This window comes from Thermobia domestica, chromosome 15 (genome assembly GCF_964235325.1).
Source record: "Thermobia domestica chromosome 15, izTheDome1.hap1.1, whole genome shotgun sequence".
Taxonomy (NCBI): Eukaryota; Metazoa; Arthropoda; class Insecta; order Zygentoma; family Lepismatidae; genus Thermobia; species Thermobia domestica.
The window spans coordinates 12,723,210-12,749,151 of record NC_137468.1 but is presented as its reverse complement, the minus strand read 5'-3'; the positions used below and the strand labels follow the sequence as shown (position 1 = coordinate 12,749,151).

At 34.4% G+C, this 25,942-nt stretch overlaps 2 protein-coding genes across 3 annotated transcripts in view; one reads left to right on the top strand and one right to left on the bottom strand.

Annotated features, from left to right (window-relative positions):
* The window catches only part of LOC145672080 (metabotropic glutamate receptor 4-like), a 489,770-nt gene that overhangs the window by 293,970 nt on the left and 169,858 nt on the right, over positions 1-25,942 (top strand). The gene's annotated exons all lie outside the window — the stretch shown is intronic.
* LOC145671813 (acyl-CoA-binding domain-containing protein 7-like) lies at positions 2,241-10,010 on the bottom strand. The gene is made up of 3 exons (XM_081741046.1): positions 9,861-10,010; positions 3,483-3,597; positions 2,241-2,412 (listed from the first exon to the last, which is right to left on the bottom strand). The coding sequence occupies exons 1-3, from the start codon at positions 9,873-9,875 to the stop codon at positions 2,285-2,287; spliced, it is 258 nt and encodes an 85-aa protein (XP_081597172.1). The 5' UTR covers positions 9,876-10,010; the 3' UTR covers positions 2,241-2,284.

Genomic DNA, 25,942 nt, shown 5'->3' with positions numbered 1-25,942 from the left:
TTTAACATTGGGCGCATAAAGAGTGTAGAACACAAAAGGCTCTTCCGATTTTAAGAATTTCTTCAGTTAAAATTGAAAACATTATATTTGGAGACGGTTTCCCTTCTTACATTTTGTTGTAACTTCTATAATAACAGAGTTACCGTGTCAGGAGACTTTTGAGACACCTTGTATATTAGCGTCGGTGGGGATACGATAGCACGGGTAGCGACATCTGTTAGCGTCAGATGCGGAAGCAATAGCGCAGGTGGAGACACCTATTGGCGTGATTGTTTATTAATAGAATTTAGAGTGACGTATAAACTGAAACATTTGCGTTCATTGTTATCATTTGTTGAGCATAATATTATACCTAGGTATTTACATTTTTTAAAACAATGGTTAAAAATTAAATATAACTAACTAATTCTTTAGTTAAAATATTTATAAGTTCATTGACGCAGAAACGAGGGTTCGTCAATTCGAGCAGCAGCAGTGCTACCCATCTCCTTAAGATCCTGCTTTTATTGGTCTCAACAATGGGTTCTTACAGAAGACATTTTGCTAAAAGAAGAATGTTAATCAACATAGGTAGTATACGGGTTCCAACCCATTTTTCATATTCCAAGTGAACTTTGTGGTGGACAAACACCGTGTGCGTGGGTTTTCTCGGGGTTCTCCCGTTTCCTCCCACTTTCTTCATTCCACCATGTAATTCATTACTCATCATCACCGTCTCCTTTAGCCTAACCGGCATAACCGCGGGACGTAAAACTCAAAGATTTCATTTCATTTCCATTTTTCATATTAAGTGTGTGTGTGTCTAGAATATCTCGATGTCGCCAGAAAAGGACTACTTTGCAAGTAAGTGGCTTTAAGGTGGCCATACAGTGGAACTTTTAGAGAGTGGCTCGTCGTTTCACAGATTTGACGCTTATATGGGTCTTGACATGTCAGTAGTTCATCTGTAGTGTAGCCTATACAATGGGAAGTAACGGGTTACCACAACACAGATTTCCCAAGGATCTGTATGGTATCGAAAAGCACCTATTTGGCAGGACATATCCCGCCAGTGTAGCCAGTACAACCAGTACAACCGCGGTCCCAAAAAATAATTTTAAAAATCAGTTTACCAGTGTTATATACAGAATGTCACCAGGCGGGTTCAAACACCCAATTTCATATCCGTCCAGGAGAAGCGTGATTTCTTGTGTGTATATGTTAATATTTACAGAAAAATATTTAGAGCTCTTCGAGATGTGGTGTTAGAGGAAGATGGAAAAGATAAAATGTACAGAAAGAGTAACAAACGAAATGTTTTAAAACGTATAGGAGAGAAGAGGACGCTTTCAGCCACCATCCTTCCGTAGAAAGGCCAATTAGATTGGACACATCTTGCGAAGAAATTGTCTTCTTCACACCGCCATAGAAGGAAAAATGGAAAGGAAGCAAGGAATAGGAACTAGAAAAACACAAGTAATCGATGTTTTGAAAAATAGAAGAAAATATTGGGAGTTAAAAGAGGAACCTGAAAATCGAGAAACACGAAAGGAACACTTCCAGGCCCAAACTGAAAATTAAGAAAAATAAAAGAAAAAAGCTCTCATTAGTCCCTGGACCTGCTAGAAGGCAGAATACTTAATAATAATTAATAATGTTAATATATTAAATCGTCGCATGGGAACCAGAGGGATGTAACTCCATTCTCGTAGGTTTACAGGCGAGAGAACAAAAACATTATTTTCTTAGAAAGATGTGTTTTTAAGGTGGATCACCACCCGGAAGTCAGTACATATTTTAGCTCATTGCCTTAACTACTGAGCAATGAAACCGTACATATTATAAATATTATACTATAAGATAGAGTAATGTTTCAGCTACAGCACAAGACACTTATTCATTTGGTTGTGTCTTCTGATATCGAAAAATGTAACAAATAAAATAAAATATTTGATTCGTTTTACAATGAGTACACAAGATGACACTTGCTGTAAAATCTTACTAGGAGTGCTAAGCTTTACGAAATGTTTATTTATATGTGTGAATTATTTTAAAGTAATGATCTTATTATGAAATAGATATATTGTTTGACCGTTTATCGTGTTATGTTTCATATTCTATTTCAATATTAATTTACATTTAAGGAAATAGATTTTGAGACGAAACTTGCGCAGAACGCCATAATGCGTTGTTGCCAAATTTGTACCTTTATTTTAGTCGTCCTGGATTCTAGCGTTGCAGTTATATAATATTGGAAATGTATTTATATAATATTGGAAATCTTGTATGACATATAAGAACTTTTTTAGCTACTGAGAACCTTTTCAGCTAATTTTATATATTGTTCCTTTGCCTCCTGTTGTGACATTCCCTTCTTTTTCTTCCAGCCGTTAAATTTCTTCTCGCCGTCCTGTTCGTTCGGATCAGGGGCAGCTGGAAACAAAACAATAATGAATTTTCAGATAATTGACCAAAAAAAGAGATTATGGCAGCTTTTACCTACTAAAGCTAGTTTAGTTGATTGAGCGAAAGAAGAACCTGATCATTACAAGTTTTTGAAACACATATAATACCTTCGGCCGCTATAATAATTCCCTCAAGTACGTAACTCCGCTGCTACCGACTTCTATAATTATTTTCAGAAGTACTTGATTCCACTGTTCTCCACTGCTATACCAGCTCTCAATAGTACTGTTTGCACTGCTGTTGACTGATAGTAGTTTTCACAAGTACGTGACTACATTGCAACAGAGAGTTGCAACAGAGAGTTACATTCTCCCTCCTGGATCATGCTCAATGTGTGAATTACCAGTATTCTTACAGTACTAATTTCACCTTCATGTATTGAAAGTCCGCTCCCGGGAAAACAATTGTAATTACCACTTATGTAGGGTTTGTGATTGTTAAGCTTGATTGGACTCCCAGCTAATCAAGGTATCTTTGCTTCAGGATATATATAATTTATTGTTACTATTGAATGTAGATGGCGCAAGGGACGGTCCAGAAATTATTGTCTGCTTGTAGAAATGCGAGAACATCTTTTACCAGGCACTATAAAACAAATTAAGAATTTTAAAAATGCTTTTAAAAATCAGTTAGTGTCTGAAGAACAACAAAACATTTGATACAGTACTGAAGTCAGATCTTACGCCTCCCCTTTCATGTGAGCAAAGGAGAAACTAGTACCTTTCCACTGAGGTTAACCCATTCTCGAGTCACCAGTTCAAGTTTATTTCTAATGTATATATGTTTATGTCTTTAAAAATGAATAAAGAAAAATCCCTTAGACCTACCAAAATTGTCATAGCCTTCATAATACAAAAGTAACACGTCCCCGAAGAAAAGGCGCAACCCTTTAGACGGGTAGACCGTAAAAAAACAAAATAACAATCTCGATAATATTATTTCGTTTTTCAGCGTGTTGTAATTTGAAATTTTCCTATTGAAAATACATTTTGAATTTACCATTGACTTAATTATTATTGAAATAAGTTTATATTTACATATGTTAATGTCTCCAATGGTTGCCTGCCTGTAAAGTCCATACAAATCTTCCAAATAGGGGGCGGCAGCCGGGGGGCGTTTACTCCTCAACTCCTCGGTCAGCTTCTGAAGTTTCTGAAAAAAGCAAAAACAACATGTTTTTCCTTTATAGGATATCTGAAAAAGTTCCTTTCAAAAATACTATTCACTATTTGGTCTTACCGGCACTTATGGATTAATTTTTATAAGTGACCATTCTGTTTCCCTGACCTCACCCTATAGATTTATTTATACGGTTTATCGCAGGGATTGTAATAAATTGTCGATCTACGTTGTTGCTGTAATAGGGACAGTAAGGTAAATATACAGTTACCAACCAAGTCATTATGACCTGTCGCCACTTTTTAGCTAAGTCACTGGGATGACGTAAGAGTCACGAGGGACAGCAGAATAACTTGTCAGACAGTGAAATGGATCTCATTCGATCAGTTAGTGTGGTGTTTCTGCGTAGAATGGGGAAGATCGGCGACATATCAAAGTTAGATAGGACCCAAATTGTGATGGCCAAATGGCTGAGAGCAAGTATTGCGGAAACAACGTCACTTGTCGGGTGTTGGCGAACTGCCGACGGCAATACCAGCACCAAAGGATAAGGCGTGGAGCAGCCACACCTCGTGAAAAATGTCGGACGTCTAGACGATCGAGGTTGCTAAAAACAGGCAAGGGAGCATAGGTGGCGCCACAGTGGGTGCGGTGGGTGCAGCTACACCCACATTAAGTTCGATTTTCAGATTTCCTACAATAATCTTTCTATTTTGTATATTTATTGTTTCCTATGTTTGGATATATTTGAATGATTTCTTAAGTCTCTCATAAGTTATCTGGTATCATACACTGTTTTTTAAAGTAAAACTTAGGGATTATTTTTAAGATATTAAGGGTGAATAGTGCAGAGCGTTCTGGCAACAATGTTAGGATGTGTTGTCCCTCCAGTCCCGTAGCCAGCCCAAAAATTTAGGGGGGGGGGGCGATAGAAGTTAGGGGGGCCCGACCCAATCATATTATACTTCATCACCATATTATAGTTCATTTGCAAGCCTACCGTGAAATTTTATGGGGGCCAGCCAAAATTTAGGGGGGCCCGGCCCCCTCTTCCCTCTCCCGTGGATACGGGCCTGTGTCCCTTCCCAACCTGCACCCACATTACCAAATTCTGTCGCCGCCTATGGAAGGGAGTAAATTTTGGTACAATTAACAGCAGACTTCAACAGTGGACAAAGCAATAGTGTGTCTAAGCACACAGTTCACTGTACACTGTTAGATATGGTCCCAAACATGTACCAATTTAAATCGCATGTCATCATCGATTACGACTGGAATATGTACGTGTCAATCCTCATCGAACCACCTAACAATAGCACAATCCTTAGGGTCCGATGAATCACTATAATGCCTTCATCATATTGATAGCCGAGTCAGAATCTTTCGTTTTGCAGGAAAACAACTTCTCGTAACGGGCAGAGTAGGATGACGACAGGCCAATGGTGGCTCCATTTTGATTTGGGGAATCTTCATATGATTATCCATGGGCTAAGTAGTGCGTCTTTAGAGGTTATGACAGTTCCTAGACATCGGCAAGTCATTGCTGCTCATATACACCTGTTCTTGTCGGCCATATATTTAGCTGGCAATGGCATATTTCAGAAGAACAACGCTCCTTGTAACAAGGCCAACGTTGTGTTGCATCAGATCGAGGAGCACTGCTGTGAATTTTAATTGCTCCAATGGCCTCCAAACTCACCCGATTTAAACCCAATTCAACATATTCAGGATATCATTGAACGAAAGATCAGGAATTTACAGAAATTAGGTGATGTGTGTGTGCAAATGTGGGGCGTCATGCTTGCAGCCACCTATCAAGGCCTCATTGTTTCCATGCCAAACCAAATTGCCTCTGTCCTGCATGTCAAAGACGTACATAACAAATTTTGGCTGCTGAGGGTATGTTCCGTGCTTTACGGCATTGTTTTTTATTACGAGGTCATGTACACTCATGTCCAAAATTATTGTCACATGACTATAAATATGTTGTTCTAGTAATATAATTTGATAACGAATTCGCCCGGTATTTCTTATAATGTTAGTACCTATGTGTATAATCGGCAAAGACAAGTATGTGGTAAATTTCATGTCAAAAGAGCAGTAAATAAGAACAATGAAAGGAAAATAAAATTTTCTTGTCCATTTAGTTACAATTTATTTTACTAATTATGATTTTCGTATTTATAATATTTTTCCAATGAAATTTACTACAAATATACATTTCCTGATTATACACATAGTATCAGTATTGAAAGTACTCTGCAAAATCATTATCGAATTATATTCTTACAAGAAGACAGTTATAGATATGCGACAATAATTTTGGACATGAGTGTACCAACGCAAAATTCTCTCACAATCTATCGATTGGTGATTATTAACATTCTTATTGTTAAATTTAAAACATGTAATTGCCAAGTAAATCGATAATTAACTAACTAAAATGTTATATTAATTGGATAGATTGTTATGTTGCAAAAATAGTGCGATAAGCGGTCACCTCTGATGCATGGGGTTCCTCGTTTGATCACAGCTCCCACCAAATAAGATTTATGGTGGACAGATACCATGTGCATGGGCTTTCTCGAGATCTCCCATTTGTTCTCAGTTTCTTCATTCCATCATTATCATCGATAACATTTTTATCGTCTAATTTGCCCTCGGAACATAATTGTGAGACGTTAAACTTAAAAATAGTGATAGTAGCAGACACGGTAATAACTAAGCAGTTACGAATTACTTAATAAGGCACTGATCTGCTATCAATCGAAACTAGTTTTATGTCATGTGCCTTGAAAATGCCAAGTGACGGATGTAGCTGGGAGATGGGGACCTAGCCCCTCCAGTTTTTTCAGTAACAAAAATAATTTAAGATATTATTTATATATTTTTAAAGATTATAGTAAACTCATGATATAGTTAGCATATCTGGGGGCTGACTGTCCCCCCACCCCAGTTTTTACCTACTAGAGTCGCCTCTGCATATTCTCACATGAAATCTAAATGAATGAATACTCTTTTATTAGACCATTTAATTTTGATGGAAAAATGTTCCTTATTATTGATACCAAAAGCGTCCTGGTTTTATACAGGGTGATAATGCGTTATATTCTAGCGACAATCTGTAAGAGGTGATTTCTCACATCAAAATAATGATAAACATTATAGACCTGTGAAGAAAAGTGCATAGTTTCAGAGCTAGGGCTGTTCAAAATCGTGGAACGCGCCATTTCGTCAAAAGCGTTACTTCCAACATGAGAAACTGTGAACTGGCGGTCCATATCGGTGGGAAAAAAGTCACAGATATGTAATCCCAAAATACATACTTTTAGGCAATGTGCTGTGTGTGTCCAAGGAACTTCCTGCAGGGCTTAATACCCGGACATGCTCCCAACCGAATTCTCAGACATACTCTAATTTAAAAGTAGGTCCGAACTAGGCAAAAGATAAGCCTCGACACCAGTGAATACAGAATGCATCGGCGGAAAGTTAGAAGTGTTAGAGAGCACCAACTCCACGGCTCTATGGTTCAGGATAAAGTGTGCTGTGATCAGGGCCAGCCCTAGGCAATTTACTGCCCCGTGCAATGACATCATTCGCCGCCCATCCTTTCTCCAGAAAGAACAAATCTTAAAAGTCTCGATTTTAAGTATGCTACTCCATCATGAACAACAAAGGGAAGGAAAGTGCACTCGCACTCAGAAAGGTCAAACATTACCTATAAAATCTAGTTGTGTCTGTTTTTCTTTAAATAATAATCTATTGTGTTAGTAAAAGATAAAACAAGTACATAAAGACGCTAATCCTCCTCTCCTTGAATTCTATAAAATGATCCTCCTGGAAAGATGGATCTTTTTATAGAATGCAATATCAAGCTTCAATCTCAATATATCCGTTTGTAATTTCAGTACAACTAGCCCTTTTATCTTTATTTCTTGATTTTCCTTCTACATATGTTATTTTTAAAAAAAAAACTTGTTTTCATCTTCAATGATAAGGAACTTGTTTATGATAAGAACAAGAGTAGTTTTCATATCAAAACTGTGATAACTAACTACATAAATGAAACAGGTGTTCACTACTGTTTGAGAATTGAATTCTTGTATTTGATAACAATCAAGCGATTTATGCTAGGATTTGTTTGATCATTTGCTTTAGCACTGTCCATATGACCTTAAACTAATGCGACCTAAACATGATTTATGAATGTAGCATTAAAATAGAATGTCATCTTAGTAAATTTTACCATCATCATGAAGTCTGTTGCCAACAAGAAATATTTACTTTAAATAATATGGTTATGACAGATTTTGTCGCGCCTCGAAACTTGCCGCTTAGTGCAAATGCATGTGTTGCACATATGGTAGAACCGGCCGTGGCTGCGATGTAATTTTTTCATACGCTTATATGTGTAAAAAGCGTGAAATATACCGTTGAAATTACCTTCATCCTGCAGTTTATTATTCATAGTAGTTGACTATGGTGATTATATACAGGGTGGCTCAAAAGTAGGTATACTGACCAGGATCGATCAAATATGACATCATATTTTATTAAGATAATGCATTTACTTGCTTTGCTTTGTTCCGAGCTTAAGGTATAAGTGAAAATAAATTAAGAATAGATAAGGAAGAAACTAAGTCAATAACTATATGGATAACAATAAGCAAATGATATAAAATGTTATAACTGATCAGTACGAGACTGTATACCTACTTTTGGGACACCTTGTAGTAACAAATAGAAAAATGTTTGTCATCGTTATGTTCGGTAAAGCGATCTGAAGGATTCTTTTGTTCTGACATTTGCAGTTGCCTTGCAGGACTCTAGACTATATTGTAGGCGTCTTCTGCAACCCATCATTGCAAAATAAGCCAATCCTGTCAGCACACATAACTTTTGCTACTGATAACTGCCTTGTTATCAGTTGTGCTAATATTACTGTTATCGCAGTCTGCATAGAATCAGAATATCTTGACAACCGTTCAAGATTTATAGTTAAGATATCTTAAAGCTGTCAAAACCACAATGAAAGTACAGACTGTAAAAACTGCAATCTTTTTCTTTCTTTTTTTCAACTATTACTATCCGTAATGTATTTGTACAATTTAGCCTTTGAACACGAATGATTGACATGCAATTTACTACAGTTTTATCTTATCTTTAAAACAAAATTTTTTGAGGACATTAGATTTACCTGTCAAGCCTAGAAGATGGCTCAGTGGTAGAGCGTTCATGTCGGGTGCAAGGGGTCCTTGGTTTTATCTCAGCTCGCGCTAAGTGAGCTTTGTAGTGGATAAACACCATGTGCATAGGTTTTCTCGGGGTACTCCCGTTTCCTTCCATTTTCTTGATTCCACCATTTCATTCATTTCTTATCATCATTTTCTCCTTTAGCCTAGCCGGCAGAACCATAGGACGTAAAACTTAAAGATTTCAGTGTTTTCATCTACAAACTGACTGCAATTAACCCTTCTTCTTCGTACTGCATCACCCAAATATCATATATGCGAGCGGTCCCGGGTTCGATTCCCGATGAGGACACTCGATCGAAAAAGTGGTAACACGCTCTTCTAGACCAGCCATACTGAATGAGGTTTTCCTGGGTTTTTCTCATTCACACCAGGCAAATGCCGGGGTGGTACCTAACTTATAGTTCCCAGGCCGCTTCCTTCTTTCCCCAATCCTTTCTTCTTTCCCCTTCCTCGGACAGAGTGATCGCCGAGGGTCATCTTTCCTCATGCGTAACGGGCTAGAATTGCCATAAATGCCGAAAACCCAGAAATCTAAATCCTAAATCCCAACATCATCTTCATCAACCAAAGCATTCTTAGCTGTTTCTTCTAATAAATGTGTATTGACTGAAAAAGACAACTCCCTTCCAATTTCATTTCCTTCACGTTTCCTTTTGTAAAGCTAGTTTGAATTTCTTCGTTCATGTATAGATTCTGTATTAATCATCGATCTTTCCATTGCACTGAGACCTGTGACGACATCAAAAGGTGGTATGGAGGCGGGTGTCTCCTCGGAGGCTAACCCTGTCCCCCTTCGTCGATTCCTCTCGGTTAATTTATTTCGGGGGGGAAACCAAACTCAATATGAGGGTATTTTATATTAAAATTCCTAAAATTGCCCCTAAAATTAGGCTAGATTTACACTCTGCCATCCATTTTTCTCCCCAAAAAGTAAAACTGGCGTCGCTACTGATTTCAAACTTCTGTCAACATTCCACTAAAATAATGTTTCTAGTTTTAAATTAAAAATAACCATAGTTAATAAATTTCTAGCTTGCTTACCTCATCAAGCGACATGGTTCCACCTCAGGTATTACTCCTCGTCGACTAAATTACTTGAATTCATCCAACAGACGGTGTTATATGACTTGATAAGAAGGTACTGTCGAGATAACTTTATCTTTCTTTTTTTTTCTTTCTTCTTCAAGGAGTCTGAAAGGAGTTATCTCTGCAATAACGGATACAGAAGTTTATATTAAACGTTATGTAATGTTACGTTTTAACGCCTACCTCTCTTTATCGAAAGTGCAATTGAAGATAATTTTTATGATTTTGTCAGAGTGACATGCAGAGAGAGGAAGGATACAGATAGCTTGTCTAGTCAAACCTTACTTTCATTTTCTTTAAATAGACTGAACAAATATTTATATTTAATCTATGTCACATCACTTTCTCTTAAACGCAAGAAGATTTTTTAATAAATGTATTATCTCCTTTATATATTAAAATTTTTACAATTTATGTGTTTGTCTACAAAGAAAAGTTTCTATGTTTGCAATCCTTTCGACAATGAGATCTCGAAAACCACAAGTGCTAGAAACGTGCCGTTTCTACTGGTCGATTGCAAATTTTGTGTAGATTGTCCAGTTCTAATTGAATATTTAGAGAAACATGGCCGTTATTTCTTTATTACATTTTTTTGGGGTACACTGGAAGTGTTGCAATTTTAAAAAAGTAAAGCATCATATCCTACGAGTGAGACATTCCAACACCACACATTTGTATACAGGGCTTGTATATCTCTCCAAGCCAAGTGGTTTTACAGGGTGTCTATCGGTCACGAAAGTCACGAATGTCATGAAAAAGTCACGAAATCAGAAAACGGTCATGAAAGTCACGAAAAAGTCACGAAATTTAGCTTTTGGGTCACGATTTTTTTTTAACTGCAAATGTAAGTACTGTTAGTCTGGTCTACTCTAGTTCAAAATGAATGTGGGGATTGTAACTAAAGAGAGAAGACCAGACCAAACTTAGAGAAATATCTGAAATTTCTCTTATGAACATGCTCTTGAAAGTTAGGCAAAATTGTGTACAATGAAACGCTAGAAACTAATTTGAGTAATGATTAATGAGGTTTAAATTAGAAAGAAGCTTTACGTTCATGTCAGATCAATTTATTAAGCATAGAATTTAGTGTTCTTAGATTAGAAGTGTGTAAATGTCTGAAAGATTGTGTAGGATAAAGAAAGGAAATCTGGCCAAAGAGAACGTCATACCTTGAGTACTGCTGGATCCATGTTGCCAAAAGTCCTTCTCTGTAACTCCGTTTCTGGTGTTATAAAATGTTCTTAGAAGTATCAAACTTGGTAATCGTAAAACACTTAATAGCAAGAATCGTTCACAAAATTCCCGAACACTTTTAGACTTAAGTGAATTATTCTGTCTCGTTATTCTGTGCGTAGTATTGTATCGGATAGTGACATGTTCGTTTGTTTATGATTTACGGCTCCACGCTTACTTTTCGTCGCGACTGTCTAGTCCGCGCTCTCCCGGCTCCCGATCTTTACTACTGTTTCCAAGGAAACAATTTTATGTAACCGAAAACATGAGATTACAGATTTCAGAGATACTTCGAAACAACAATGGCTCCAGCCAGCACGTGGAAACTTTTGAGGCAACTCAGTTGAGAAAGAACATTCTGCTGACAAAAATCCTTAAAATCTCAAGCTTCCGGACGCAATCTTCCGGATAATTTAAATTTTGTCAATCAAAGAAATTTCTGGAAGAGATGAATACAAAGATTCTTACAGTGTTACAAAGATTTCCGTATACAATTCTGGAAATAAAATGCTGGTTTAATAGTGATTATTTAACTGTTATATAATAACCTCATTATGTAAATTCTCTTTAACGTAATCTTACTAAGTTGCAGTATTTGCTTTTCGTAACAAAGATAACAATTCATGAACAATGTAAATAATTTTCATAACGCTATTTCGTTCTTTCTTTGTCAAGTAACATGATTTAGTAAACACAACTGATTATGCAAATAAAATTAAGTTAAATCACTTTCAATAATATAATGTATCGTAGCGTTACCAAGAACTGAACCCAAGTACCATAACATCCCATAACAGTATAGATTGGAAACTTTTGTTCTATAAAACGTCCAAATTCACCACCAAAAATGTCTATGCTCAGCTTTAGACGCTACCAAATCGCAAGCTAAATACGTTTCTATCGCATGGATGAAAATTCGGCCTAATTCGCGCCCAAATTTGCTCTTGAAAATATTAGCAAATTTTATGATTTGCTAAAGAAAAGGTCACGAAATTTCATTTTGGAATTTCAGTAGACATCCTGTTTTATGGCCAAACGATAGTGAAAAATGAAGGATAACCACTTCTCCAGTCTAAGATGAATCTTTATTGTTTGGAGTGTTTTGGCCAATGAACACAATATATTATCACTGACATTTTAATTAATTGTGTATGTAATATATTTTCTTATTAAATGCTGTATACAAGAAGAAAGAAAACACTGATCATACATGAATTAAAAACTAGAACCGGAAGTAGGCTCAAATCTTGCAAACGGTGCGAAATATTGAAAAATTAATCGAAAAAATCTTTCCTTAATGGGACCCCATGCCGATTTTTAATCAAAACGTCTTTCTTTTGTGTATGTAAAGGGACATGTACAGATGTTGTGAAGAGCGACAATTATATTCATGCTTATATCTGAATGATGCACTGTGTAGAGAGCGAGGCTCGCTAGTATCATACTAAAATTTTTCAGTAAGACAGCAAGAAAATTACTGACTGTTGTAATATCGCTCTAAAATAACCATCAAAGCTTTCTCGTGGCAAAGCGGTTAGCGTATGCGCCTTTGGCATGGAAGAACTAAGTTCGATTCTCGGTGGGAGCTCATGTGGTTCGAATTCCATCTTAAATTGTAGGTCTACGTCTCGTATAGTCTCGCTGCTAAAAGGGACGCTAAAAACTCAAAATCACATCACATCGAAACAATGATCACATAACAGGAAGATGTTTTTAGTTTAATGTCCCACGATTATTACCATAAGGCTAAGCGAGATGACTGATTAAGGCAAGTGAATGATGAAGAAAAAATTGGTGGAATGAAGTGTGGGAGGAAACGCAAGTACCCGAAGAAAACCAAAAGACACAGTGTTGTCCACCACAAACTTACTGTCCCAGAAGTCGAACCAGGGACCCCACGGATCAAAGGTTAGAGCTGTACTACTGAGAGACCATGCACTTACATAACAGGAAGAATGCGTTGTCATCATTATCATATGCTTTCCATAGTTTGTAGGTCGCTTACTGGTTACTGACACTTTGCCTAATTGTCCATAGCTCTCTTGTTATGAGAACAATTTCTTAAAAGACAAAGAAAGTGGCACCTTGTGATTTTCACACAATTTTATCACATTTTTGTGCTAATGTGAAATCATGCTTCATAGCTGACACACATATACATAAAGACAAATAATATAAATGTACTTTTTAAATATATATATATATATATATATATATATATATATATATATATATATATATATATATATATATATATATATATACATTATTTAAGCAATATACTGTATTTCCCCAGATTCGGTCACCTAGTTTAGTGTTCACTGAGAAAAAATATTGGTGGCGTACTTAAAAACATAGGTTACATGCGTAATTCCTGTAGTGTTTGGACAACGTACAGCAGACGTATAACTGAGAACGCATGTTTTACAATACTTTCTGTATAAGTATTCCATCTATACGTATTTTCTGCATGAAACAATGTATGCGATAGGATCTCACATACGAATGGACGTATATAACATATAGTTGACGAAGGTAACATAAGTATATGCATGTGATATACGGAAAACTGTTAGATGTCAGACATCCTGCAACGGCATGATGTAACATCTAAGGGTAGTGCCTATGTAGCATACGGATAACGTATGCTTCGTACTGATTTCTATAGTAAGCAAGAGGATACCGTATATTTGTGCAATATACCGCTGTCCGGAGAACGGATTTTTCTCTATGTATCTTTCTAACAACTCAGCATCATCTCTTATGTAACGTTTGTATTACAACGCTATTCATGTTCTATATACTAAGTACAATATTGGAATACAGGATGGCAGCTAAATGGGCAGGTGATGTTGAAATAATTTTGACATTTTTTTTTTCTTTTCTCTGTCCTGCTTTAGGATCAGGAGCCAACGGCACATCTCTAAGCAGACTGAACGGAAGGTAGTCATAAATTCGTAAATAATGTCTACACTAAAGCAAACTTTTCTCATGTCAGGGACTGAATATTATTCTCCAAGTTGAAATATAAAATATGGACGCAACTAGCAACACAAAGTTTAAGTATTGAAATAAATTGTCCTATCCTATCTTCACCTTAAGAAAGAGATATTCCGTAATTTTCAGGAACAGGTCACGCCATTCTTTCGTTTATTTTGGGAAAGCTGTGGCAGATACAGAAATATGGTATTACTGCATATTGTTCACGAATAACACTAGAACAACATTTATTTCGGGGTATCTTTATCTATGATAAATAGTTTTTCTTTAAACGAAATACAAAATACATAAGAAAAAAAGTGCACGATATTATTGCTCGTTGTTGCTTATAGTCATATGTAGCCTTTATTCTGAATTGCATTTTAATCAGGCCTGCAACTAGGGTTATTGTGTCACCTAGGGCAAACACGAAATTCGGCGCCCCCAACTTATACATATTTATGGATACTTTGTTCTTTTAGATGTCCCTCCAATCACGTGCCTCGCTTGCTCCATCCTACTTGTGGCACTGATTTTAATATGCAGTTTTTGAGATATTTCAGTTTACAGTTTTTCATCAATTTTATCTTTTTTTTTTTACTCCAATTGGTTTTAAATGTTTCTTTAATAGTTTACAAATTTTGTTTAGGATCTATTATTCTTTGGCGTGTTTGATAATACGTCTGGAAATATGTAAAAGATATATGTGTTAAAGTATGAAATTAAAAATAAATTTAAAAATATAATTGTTTCCAATACTATATCCTAATTACGTTCATTTCTCTCACCCTCTCTCGCGACGGCTACATGCATTCCTCTCGCGACCCTCTAAGGGATCCCGACTCTCACGTTGAAAAAAATTCTTCCATGTGGTAATTCTAATTGGAATGTAATCCCAGAACACTCACTTATTTATAAGCTATACATTACATATGAAGTACGTTATTTTTACTGCTGTTGATAACTGTACAAGACAAAATTATATTTCTGAACAAACAAACTGTAATTGTGTGTATTAGCTTCCAACTTCCTTAACAATGTTAGGCTATTGTTTTGATGTTGAAGTTTACATTGTTCGTATGCAGGAGCAGACTAGGTTTAACAAAGGCCATAGCATGTTGTATGTGAAATTGTCTTTACATAACCTGAATCTAGATAGAAACTAGTTCTGTTAAGTTTACTTTCACAAATAATAGCACTATATAACTGTTTTCTAAGCGCATTTTCCTTCAAAATGTTTCCCATTACACTGAGAAAAATCCATTATCTGGACAGCGGTGTATAGTACAAATATACGGTATTCTTATGTTTACTACGGAAATCTGTACGGAGCATATGTTATCTACATGCTACAAAGATACGGCCCTTTTTTCGCTTAGATGTTACATCATGCCGTTGCAGGATGTCTGACAACTAACAGTCTTCCGTATACATCAGCTATAATTTATATTATGTTCGTCCAATTGAAATTATGTAAAATTCTTATCCCCTATGTAAAGTTCTTTCTTTCATACGGAAAGTACGTATAGATGGAACACTTATACGGAAAGTATTATAAAACATCCTTATCGCCTATATACAGTTCTTTCTTTCATACGGAAAATACGTATAGATGGAACACTTATACGGAAAGTATTATAAAACATCCTTATCGCCTATATACAGTTCTTTCTTTCATACGGAAAATACGTATAGATGGAACACTTATACGGAAAGTATTATAAAACATCCTTATCGCCTATATACAGTTCTTTCTTTCATACGGAAAATACGTATAGATGGAACACTTATACGGAAAGTATTATAAAACATCCTTATCGCCTATATACAGTTCTTTCTTTCATACGGAAAATACGTATAGATGGAACACTTATACGGAAAGTATTATAAAACATCCTTATCGCCTATATACAGTTCTTTCTTTCATACGGAAAGTACGTACAGATGGAACACTTATACAGAAAGTATTATGAAACATCTTTATCGCCTATATACAGTTCTTTCTTTCATACGGAAAATACGTATAGATGGAACACTTATACGGAAAGTATTATAAAACATCCTTATCGCCTATATACAGTTCTTTCTTTCATACGGAAAATACGTATAGATGGAACACTTATACGGAAAGTATTATAAAACATCCTTATCGCCTATATACAGTTCTTTCTTTCATACGGAAAATACGTATAGATGGAACACTTATACGGAAAGTATTATAAAACATCCTTATCGCCTATATACAGTTCTTTCTTTCATACGGAAAGTACGTACAGATGGAACACTTATACAGAAAGTATTATGAAACATCTTTATCGCCTATATACAGTTCTTTCTTTCATACGGAAAGTACGTATAGATGGAACACTTATGCGGAAAGTATTATAAAACATCCTTATCGCCTATATACAGTTCTTTCTTTCATACGCCTATATACAGTTTTACGTACGCCACTACTATTCTAAGTCTATGTAATTAAACTGCTGGAATAACAAAAAAATAATAAAAAGAAAAACAAACTTTAATAGAAATTGTGAATCCACTTTTAAAAATAAAAAATAACAGAAAATAGAAAATAAAACATTATGTTTAAAAAAATATCAACCAACTTCAGCAAAGCTAAAACGCAGACAATTTTAAAGCGCTGAAACGTTACTATTAAAGTAAGAAAATTGAAGTTTGTGTAGCCAAACAAATTAATACATAGCATAAAGCTATAATTTCAGTGATGATTCTATTAGGCACAAATTTGTTTCGCTTGGCACTAATTCAAAATTCTTATTAATAATAGTATCGTTTAGCAGTTTGAAATTATTTTCTCCTTTTTATGGCTTTTAAAATTATTTTCTACTTTTTAGCGCTTTTAACAAAATTTTCTACTTTTTAGCACTTTTAAGATTATTTTCTACTTTTTAGCACTTTTAAAATTATTTTCTACATTTTAGCGGTTTTAAAAATATTTACTACTTTTTCTAGAGATTTTTAAGTTATTTTCTACTTGTTAACGCTTTTGAAATTATTTTTTACTTTCTAGAACTTTAAAAAATTATTTTCTACTTTTTACCGCTTTAAAAATAATTTTCTACCTTTTAGTGGTTTTAAAATTATTTTCTACTTTTTAGCGGTTTTAAAGATATTTACTATATTTTTCTAGAGCTTTTAAAGTTATTTTCTACTTTTTAGCGCTTTTAAAATTATTTTCTACTTTTTATCGCTTTTAAAATTATTTTGTACATTCTAGCGCTTTTAAAACTATTTTCTGCTTTTTGTTTAGCGTTTCCAAAATTATTTTCTACTTTCAGTGCATTTAAAATTATTATCTAGTTTTTTTAGAGCTTTTAACATTATTTTCTAGTTTCTTTTAGAGCTTTTATATTTATTTTCTACTTTTTAGCGATTTTAAAATTATATTCTAATTTTTTAACGCTTTTAAAATTTTCTATTTTTTAGAGCTTTTAAAACTAGTTTCTGCTTTCTTTAGTGGTTTTAAAATTATTTTCTGCTTTTTAGCGCCTTTAAAATTATTTTCTAGCTTTTTAGCGCTTTTAAAATTATTTTCTACTTTTTATGAATTTTGTTACTATTCTTTTCTATAAAAGGTTTTTTTTTATTTTATTTCAAGTTTTGCATATTAATTACTGCTTTATCGAATAACTCAATATTACAACATGCTTGTTTTACAATCTTATTTCCATGTAGATTTTGGGTTCAGTTCAGTGGGAAGTTAGTTCAGTGGGAAGTAAACAAAATAATCATATAAGCAAAGCGAAGCGACCTGACAGAAAATAACAATATAACTTGAAAAGCAGATAGGTGTTCAACAAACGATAATGTTGTTACACGGAATTAGATAAAAAAAAAAGTATTGGAGTGAAAACATTGCGGTGGAATATTTACAAATGAACGTGGTTAACAAGAATACATATCTATTTTTTGCAGTAATGGTATATGTTTAAATAATGTAATACTTTGCGTACATTGCAAGGTACAACAAATATTTTTGTTTCGCTGTCATTTAAACTGCAAAGGAATGGTAAATAAAGCATTAATTGTATTCCCAGTATTTGCAATAGCAACATGGAATGCAATATTATTTGCTACAGTGTTGCAAACTCCAGGTAAATTCTCGTGTAACATAACAGTTCTGACCCAAGTAGTAATCAACACATGTTAACTGTAAGTGGTAAACAAAGATACTAGATAAGAAACTCTCGGAACTTCTTTCTTTCAGATTAGCTTAAATACAGTTACATTTAATGTATATCGAAAATCTACTAAAGAAAGTAAGTTTCTAAACCGCATAAATAAAATTCCAGAAAACAATTTACAAATTTTACCGTGATTTCAATACTTGCTTACACAATTAACAGGAGCACTCTTTTCATGTCCACGAGGGTAATACACATGCTTTCTGTGAATTTGTCCCCAAGATTTGATTTTCTGAATGGTTAAATTTCACTTTGAAAAGTACGTCTTGAAACATATAGTCTCGGCATTGAAAAAAACAGAATATAAATACTTTAATTAATCAATCAACCAAGCAGTTTAGGGAAAAAATAGTAACGGGACGCTATAGAACTTGATTCTTTCCACAACAGTTTAACGTTGGCTTGGAAAATTCTGGTATTATCTTGCTGTACGCAGCTGTATTCCTTCGAACTGTCGATTGAAACGGTTTTCGTACTAAGGCTTTTCCAAATTGAATCTCACTCGACATTGCTCCACTCTATTATTATTATTATTATTATTATTATTATTATTATTATTATTATTATTATTATTATTATTATTATTATTATTACAAATAGTATAGTGTCACGGTTAGGAGAAAACAAACAATAGATGCAATCTGCCATTTTTAACAGTATATTTGTCGTGTACATTCGAAAAAATGAAACGAAATCTTTAAGTTTTACGTCCCACGGTTATGCCGGTTAGGCTAAGGAAGACGGTGATTATGAGAAATGAATGAAATGGTGGAATGAAGAAAGTGGGAGGAAACGGGAGAACCCCGAGAAAACTCACGAGCACAGTGTTTGTCCACCACAAACTCCACACGTCGCGAGCTGGGATCGAACTAGGGACCCCAAGCACCGGAGGTGAACGCTCTACCACTGAGCCACCGAAAGGCAGAATACATAATAATAATAATTATTTATTTATTTATTTGTTTATTTATGATAATAAAGACCACAGCCGAAGCCAAAATGGTCATATATACAATAATATACAATAAAATATTACGAGAAAAATACAAACAAAACAACATAAATTAAAAATACATCAAGTCATCACGACCAAATACAAAAAAAAGTAAATAAAAATTTTACACATAAGTTTGATACAAACTAAATTATAAAATAAAACTACAACATAACCTCAATTCAATATCTATTAAATTAAACAAGATGTATTATTAAGAACTTAAATATATTGAACGCAATAAAAATAAACAAATTTGAAAAAGATTTATAATAATGTAGGTAAAATACAAATATAAACAATGTAGGTAAAAGAAAAACAACATAAATTTAATAGACAATATACCAAACCATGATGAATTTGTATATTTATTAAATAAAATATTCCAAATATTGTTTTTTGAGTATTGTAAAATTCGGATCAAAGAAATCAATTTTAAGAGATTTTTTATTTATAGTCAACACTAGTAAATAGTGGAGAACCAACCAATTGATTATTACATAATATGAAACTTTAAACCCTAGACTTATACAGGGGAACTTTGATACATAAATATTCAATTAAATTCACTCTAGCATGTATTATATCATGAATAAATTTGATTTGCCTTAAATTTCGCCGAACTTCAAGAACTTGTAAATCCAGTTTAGCAAGAATCTCCCTATTAGTCATATCGTATAATTTAAATTTATATTTTAACCAAGCCAAGAAAGAAATCTGGACTGACTCCAGAACTTGAGTGATACTAGTAAGATTGCGATTCCAGATTAAACTAGCGAATTCCAAATGAGAACGAACATATGCACAATATAAGATTTTACATGTTGCAATGTCTTTAAAATCTCTAGCAACCCTTTTAATGAGTCCCAGATTCCTTCTAGCCTTGGAAACCATGGTAGAAACATGATGATCAAATAGTAACTTAGAATCCATCATAACACCCAAGTCTTTGTTGATTGAAACAGGTTGAATTGTATGCTGATTTATTGAGTATGAAAAATAAGATATATTCGTTTTCCTAGAGAAAGATATAATTTTTATTTTGTTCATGTTCAAGGGAAGTAAATTTTGTATGGATCATTGAATATACTGAGTTAATATCGGCTTGTAATTTAATGTGATCCTGATTACTTACTATTTCTGAAAATATCTTCAGATCATCCGCGTACAGTAAAAAGGGACATTTCAAATAATTACCAATATCATTGACATATATTAAAAATAATAATGGACCCAAGTTGGACCCTTGAGGAACACCCGAAGAAATCTTGTACACAGATGGCTTACAACCCACATATCTAACTACAAATTTACGATCAAAGAAGTAGGAAGCGAACCAATGTATCAAAGATTTAGGAATTTTAAAGGAATGAAGTTTCTTAAGAAGAATATAATGGGATATTTTGTCAAAGGCTTTAGCAAAGTCAAAATAGATAGTATCCACTTGACCACGATTATGCACGAGAGGAGAAACTAATGTCTAAAATTTATTCAAATTTAGTTCAGTTGATTTACACTTCAGAAAACCATACTGTTCGGATATAATATAGTGTTCAACGAAACTATAAAGATAATTGTAAATAAGCTGATCAAAAATGTTAGGTATTACATCAAGAATAGAAATAGGTCTATAATCAGTTACGAACCTTCCATCAGTTTTCGGAATTGGAGTTACAACAACAGTTTTCCATACATTAGGATAGAAATAAGATGTTAAACTCCAATTAAACAATGATGTCAAAATTGGTGCAATTATTTCAGATATACCTTTAATTATAGAAATCGGGATTAGATCAAGACCTACAGAAGCTTTAACATTTAAAGATTTAATAACATCAATTACCTGTTTAGTAGAAAAGAATATTTGATCACTACAAAATTGACTGGCTATAAAAGTAACATTATCATCATTCACATTAATATCATCTTTATGATAAACAGCTACAAATTGTTTGACCATAGCTTCAGAGGATCAGAGAGAAATTCGTCGTCAACTAATATTGCCTTATGTCCATCTTTAGCATTTATTTTATTATTCGTACACTTCTAAAATCTTTTAGGATTATTTTTTAAACTATTCTCAATTTTATTATAATATTTAGTTTTATCAATAGTAAGTTGCTTCTTAAAATCAGAACGAAATTTAGAGAATACATTATAATCTTGAAGAGATTGGGTTCTTTTATACTTCTTATGATAATAATAATAATAATAATAATAATAATAATAATAATAATAATAATAATAATAATAATAAAAGAAATCAGTCAAATTGATTTAGAACTCCGTAGTACTAATTTTACTACGTGTGTCACATACAATATTAAATATTTTTCCTTTTTCTTTTACAGTTTTCACATATTATTTCCAATTTTGAAAAAATACAATACTTTTTCTTTATAGATTGGAAACACTGTTTTAAAAGCACGGATTCAAACTGATAAACATTTTTTTCTTCGATTTAAAACAATTAATGGATCTATTTCATTCCAACATGTTGTAGGTGAAATCTATACATAGTTGTTATTACACGATAAAATCACCGTTAATTGATTTATAAACTACACAATTTAATTTTACTTGTTTTTTCAAAAATAGAATTACTGTGTATATTTAGTTTTCTCTGTATTCTCTGCTATTGTTTGTTACGAGAATTTAATTTATTTGTGTGGATTTGTTCACAAAATAACATGTAAACTATATATGTCCTAATCTAACAAAAGCAGTCAAAATTAGTTTTTTTTTTTAAAAAAAACATTGCACTTTTACAATGATAATATGAGAAAAGTGTCATTACATATTGATTGTAAGAAGTACGTTTATGTAGAAAACCACAAGGATCTTATAAAATAGAGGATCTGCCCTTACAACAAAATCTTGAAGCCATACGTCACAGTTTCGCCACCCCTACTCTGCCCACTCCGCCCAATAGGATCGCAATGTTTTGAACCAACAATCATGGCGGAAATGAAAGTAACCAATCAGACGATGGCAGAAACGAGAGTAGCCAATCAGACGTGCCGATGCTCGGTTGTTTTTTGGCTTCACCGATTTAATAGGATGAAGATACATATGGGCAGATCGTCTATTTATAACATCCTTGGAAAACCCTTGATTCTCATTTTTTTTTTCTTTCTTGTTCTACGACTAGTGATCAGAAAATAAGTTTACAAAGCCTGCAGTGAAACGTGTATATATATACTATTTCATACAACCAAACGACAAATAGTACGGACACTCATGTAAAAAATGATTGTCGTATATCTATAACTGTCTTCTTGTAAGAATATAACTTGATAATGATTTTGCAGGGTACTTTTAATACTAGGTGTATAGTTGGGAAATGTACGTATATTTATGGTAAATTTCATAGGAACAGAATTATAAATACGAAAATTGGAATGAGTAGAACAAAATGTTGCTAAATGGACAAGAAAGTTTTATTGTTCTTATTTACTGCTCTTTTGACATGAAATTTTCCATATACATGTCTTTGCCGATTATACACATACTAACATTATAAGAAATACTGGGCGAATTCGTTGTCAAATTATATTCCTACAACAACATATTTATAGACATGCGACAATAACTTTGGACATGAGAGTACATTAGGTTATTTTTCGACATAATCTTCACATCGGTTGAGACACTCGTCGCATCGTGGGATGAGTTTGAAAATTCTCTTTTGGTAAAAATCTTGTCCATGCATGTTCAGGAACGTTGTCACGAACTGTTTCACCTTCTCGTCTAAAGCAAAGCGACGGCCATCTAGGTGCTTCTTCAAGTGTGGGAACAGGTGAAAGTCGCTTGGAGCGAGGACCGGACTGTAGGAAGAGGACTAGCTCAGGAGAGTAATGCTCCCGGAAGCAGGAACGAAAAACACAGTTCTGATTGGTTGGCGTTATTCATTTCTTGCCACATTGCATTTAAATAGCAGAAATCAAACGATTGCTGCTGTCGGTCTTCGTGACTAGCGCGATATGATAGTAAAAAAAATCTCTTTTGGTGTGAGTTCGAACCCGGCCCAACGAAAGTTTTTTTTTTTTACATTTTTATAACACTTTTTGAATTAAAATAATATGAAAATGATACTAAAATAAGTGATTTACTTACTTTTGTGCAGATAAGTAGTAGTAGTAGTAGTAGGAACGGGTTAGAAGCCCCACAGGGCTCGTTTTGTTCCTTTTATACTCCATGTTATAAATTTTGTGACCAACTTAAAACAACTGGCTAGGATAGCGCGTAAAACAGCTGGCTAGAGTAGCGCGCGAAAAAACAAACGTGCTTGCGGGACGAGCGGGTCGTGTAGGAAGGGTGGTCGATGATGTTCGAGCGAAACTGCTTCAACAGTATGGCGATCTGGACTGTACGCGGCCGCGCACTGTAACTTTCGACACCATTAAGCGACATGCTGACGTGTCATTACAGTCTCTCTATAAACCTCTATCAGCTGCCGGTGAATTTCAGCTGCAATTACATGTTTCGTTCACAGAAATCGAATAAGTCAGCGAACTTCTTCGCGAAACCAGTTTTCCAAACGAATTGCTATTTTTGTCTACAGACAGCTAGCGCCGTATGTGACAGGTGGCTGAAACTCTGCAGCACAGTTGCCAACTCCATGTATTAAAATTACCGCACACTCCTTATCCCTCTATAACAGACGAAATTCCACAAATATCAGCCTTGTAACCTTAGTTTTCGATCCTTTCTCGTATTAAATAATAATAATAATAATATTAATAATAATAATAATAATAATAATAATAATAATAATAATAATAATAATAATAATAATAATAATAATAATAATAATAATAATAAGTTCCTCTCTTTAGAAGACTGTACTTCCACCATGCTTCTAGATTTTTCTACGAGGAAGAAGTTTCGTGAAAATGTCGTAAAAGTGATCTATTGTCTCGACAAGAGTACCTGCCTTTTTATTGGAAGAACTGTCTCAGCTCCTTTCTTGTCACAAAAATTATGTCTCGTTTCGTGGCGAAACCCGCATAGAACGATTCTGTATATTGTTTGAAATAAAGGTCATAAAAATCAGAAAAGAATTTCTGACATTTAGTTTAGCTTTTAATTGAAAAGTGAGTTGTTTTCTTTTTTTTTTTAAAGACAGATAGGTGAGTGCTAAGATTTTTTTCAAAAGCAGTACTGTGTATCTCGACAGACGTAGGTGAACAGAAACGTTTAAAAAATGAAAAAAATGAAATCTTTTACTTTAACGCCCCTCAATTTTGCCATTTAGTCTAAGGGAAACGGATGAATAAGGCAAGTCATTGATGGTGGAAGAATTGGTGGAATGAAATGTGGGAGGAAAACAATAGTACCCCGAGAAAGTCCATAGAAACGATGTTGTCCACCACAAACTTACCAGACCAGGGATAGAACCAGGGACCCCACGCACCAGAAAAAACAAAATGAGGGTATGGGTATTGCAAGCTCGACCGCCGAAGCTTAAGTAGCTGTCTATCAAAGTAGACGAGCAAACCTTCCTGCACTCGCCATAATACAAGACGGAAATTCTAAATTTCTTTGTTAAAGTTCAGCGTTCCCTTTTTGCAACAATACAAGGCAGAAAATTCTATATTTCTTAGTTTGTCGAAGTTAAGCGTTCCTTTCGAGCCATCGAGGTGTGGATTTATATTTTCAAACGGAATCCACGTTTTCAAATTTTTTTTTAGAAAGCTGTCCCGACAGGAATAAAACCGGAGACAATATGCACCAAAGATAAACGCGTTAACCACTAGACCAGCGGGGAGGGCAAAAATTTGAAATGAAATCTATATACTAATTGGCCAAGCACTAATATAGTCGATTTCGGTGGATGGAAATCGTATATGTGAACATGAGGTTCATAATTCATTCACAAAGCTGTGCATATTACCCCAAATGATTGCCCAAATTGTCTTACACCCTCCATTCCAAAAGAAACCGAACTTTTGAAAACAAATAGTACCACTAGTGCCATCTGTTGTAATATTTTACCGGTAGATGGCGTAGTCCCTCATTGACAACTGGTATAAATGTCATGACATTTGGATGCACGGCAACAAAGTTATTGCGTTTCAACTGTCAGTGTGTTGTGTACATCGGTCGGAAAATGAGTTTCAAACAACGAGCTGCAATTGAGTTTTGTGTTAAACTGGGTAAAACTTTTAGTGTAACGCACCAAATGCTACAAAATGCATATGGTGATGAGTGTCTATCCCGTACTCAAGTTTACGAGTGGTTCAGGCGATTCAAATCGGGTAGAGAGACGCTGGATGATGACGAAAGATCAGGCCGTCCCAGAACCGGATTATCGGAAGAAAACATCGAAAAAGTGCGTGAATTCATCAAACATAACAAAAAATCGTCGGTGAAAGTTATTGAAATGGAATTAGGCATTCCTCAAACAACCGCATACCGCATTTTGACCGAAGTTTTGGGCCTTAAGAAGGTTAATTCGCGGTTTGTACCACACAAACTCACCGAAGACCAAAAAGTTGATCGAATTGCGCATTGCAAAGACATCGTTAAAAGTGCTCGGCAGGATCGAAACTTCTTGAAATCGATTGTAACTGGTGACGAGACGTGGTGTTTTGAATATGAGCCCGAAACAAAGCGGCAAA

What these genes read in the sequence shown, in the direction of transcription:
- LOC145671813 (XM_081741046.1), bottom strand. An exon ending in CATTGGAGACATTAACATAT is followed by an intron (nt 2,413 to 3,482) that starts GTAAATATAAAC and finishes TTTTGTTTCCAG; the next exon opens with CTGCCCCTGATCCGAACGAA.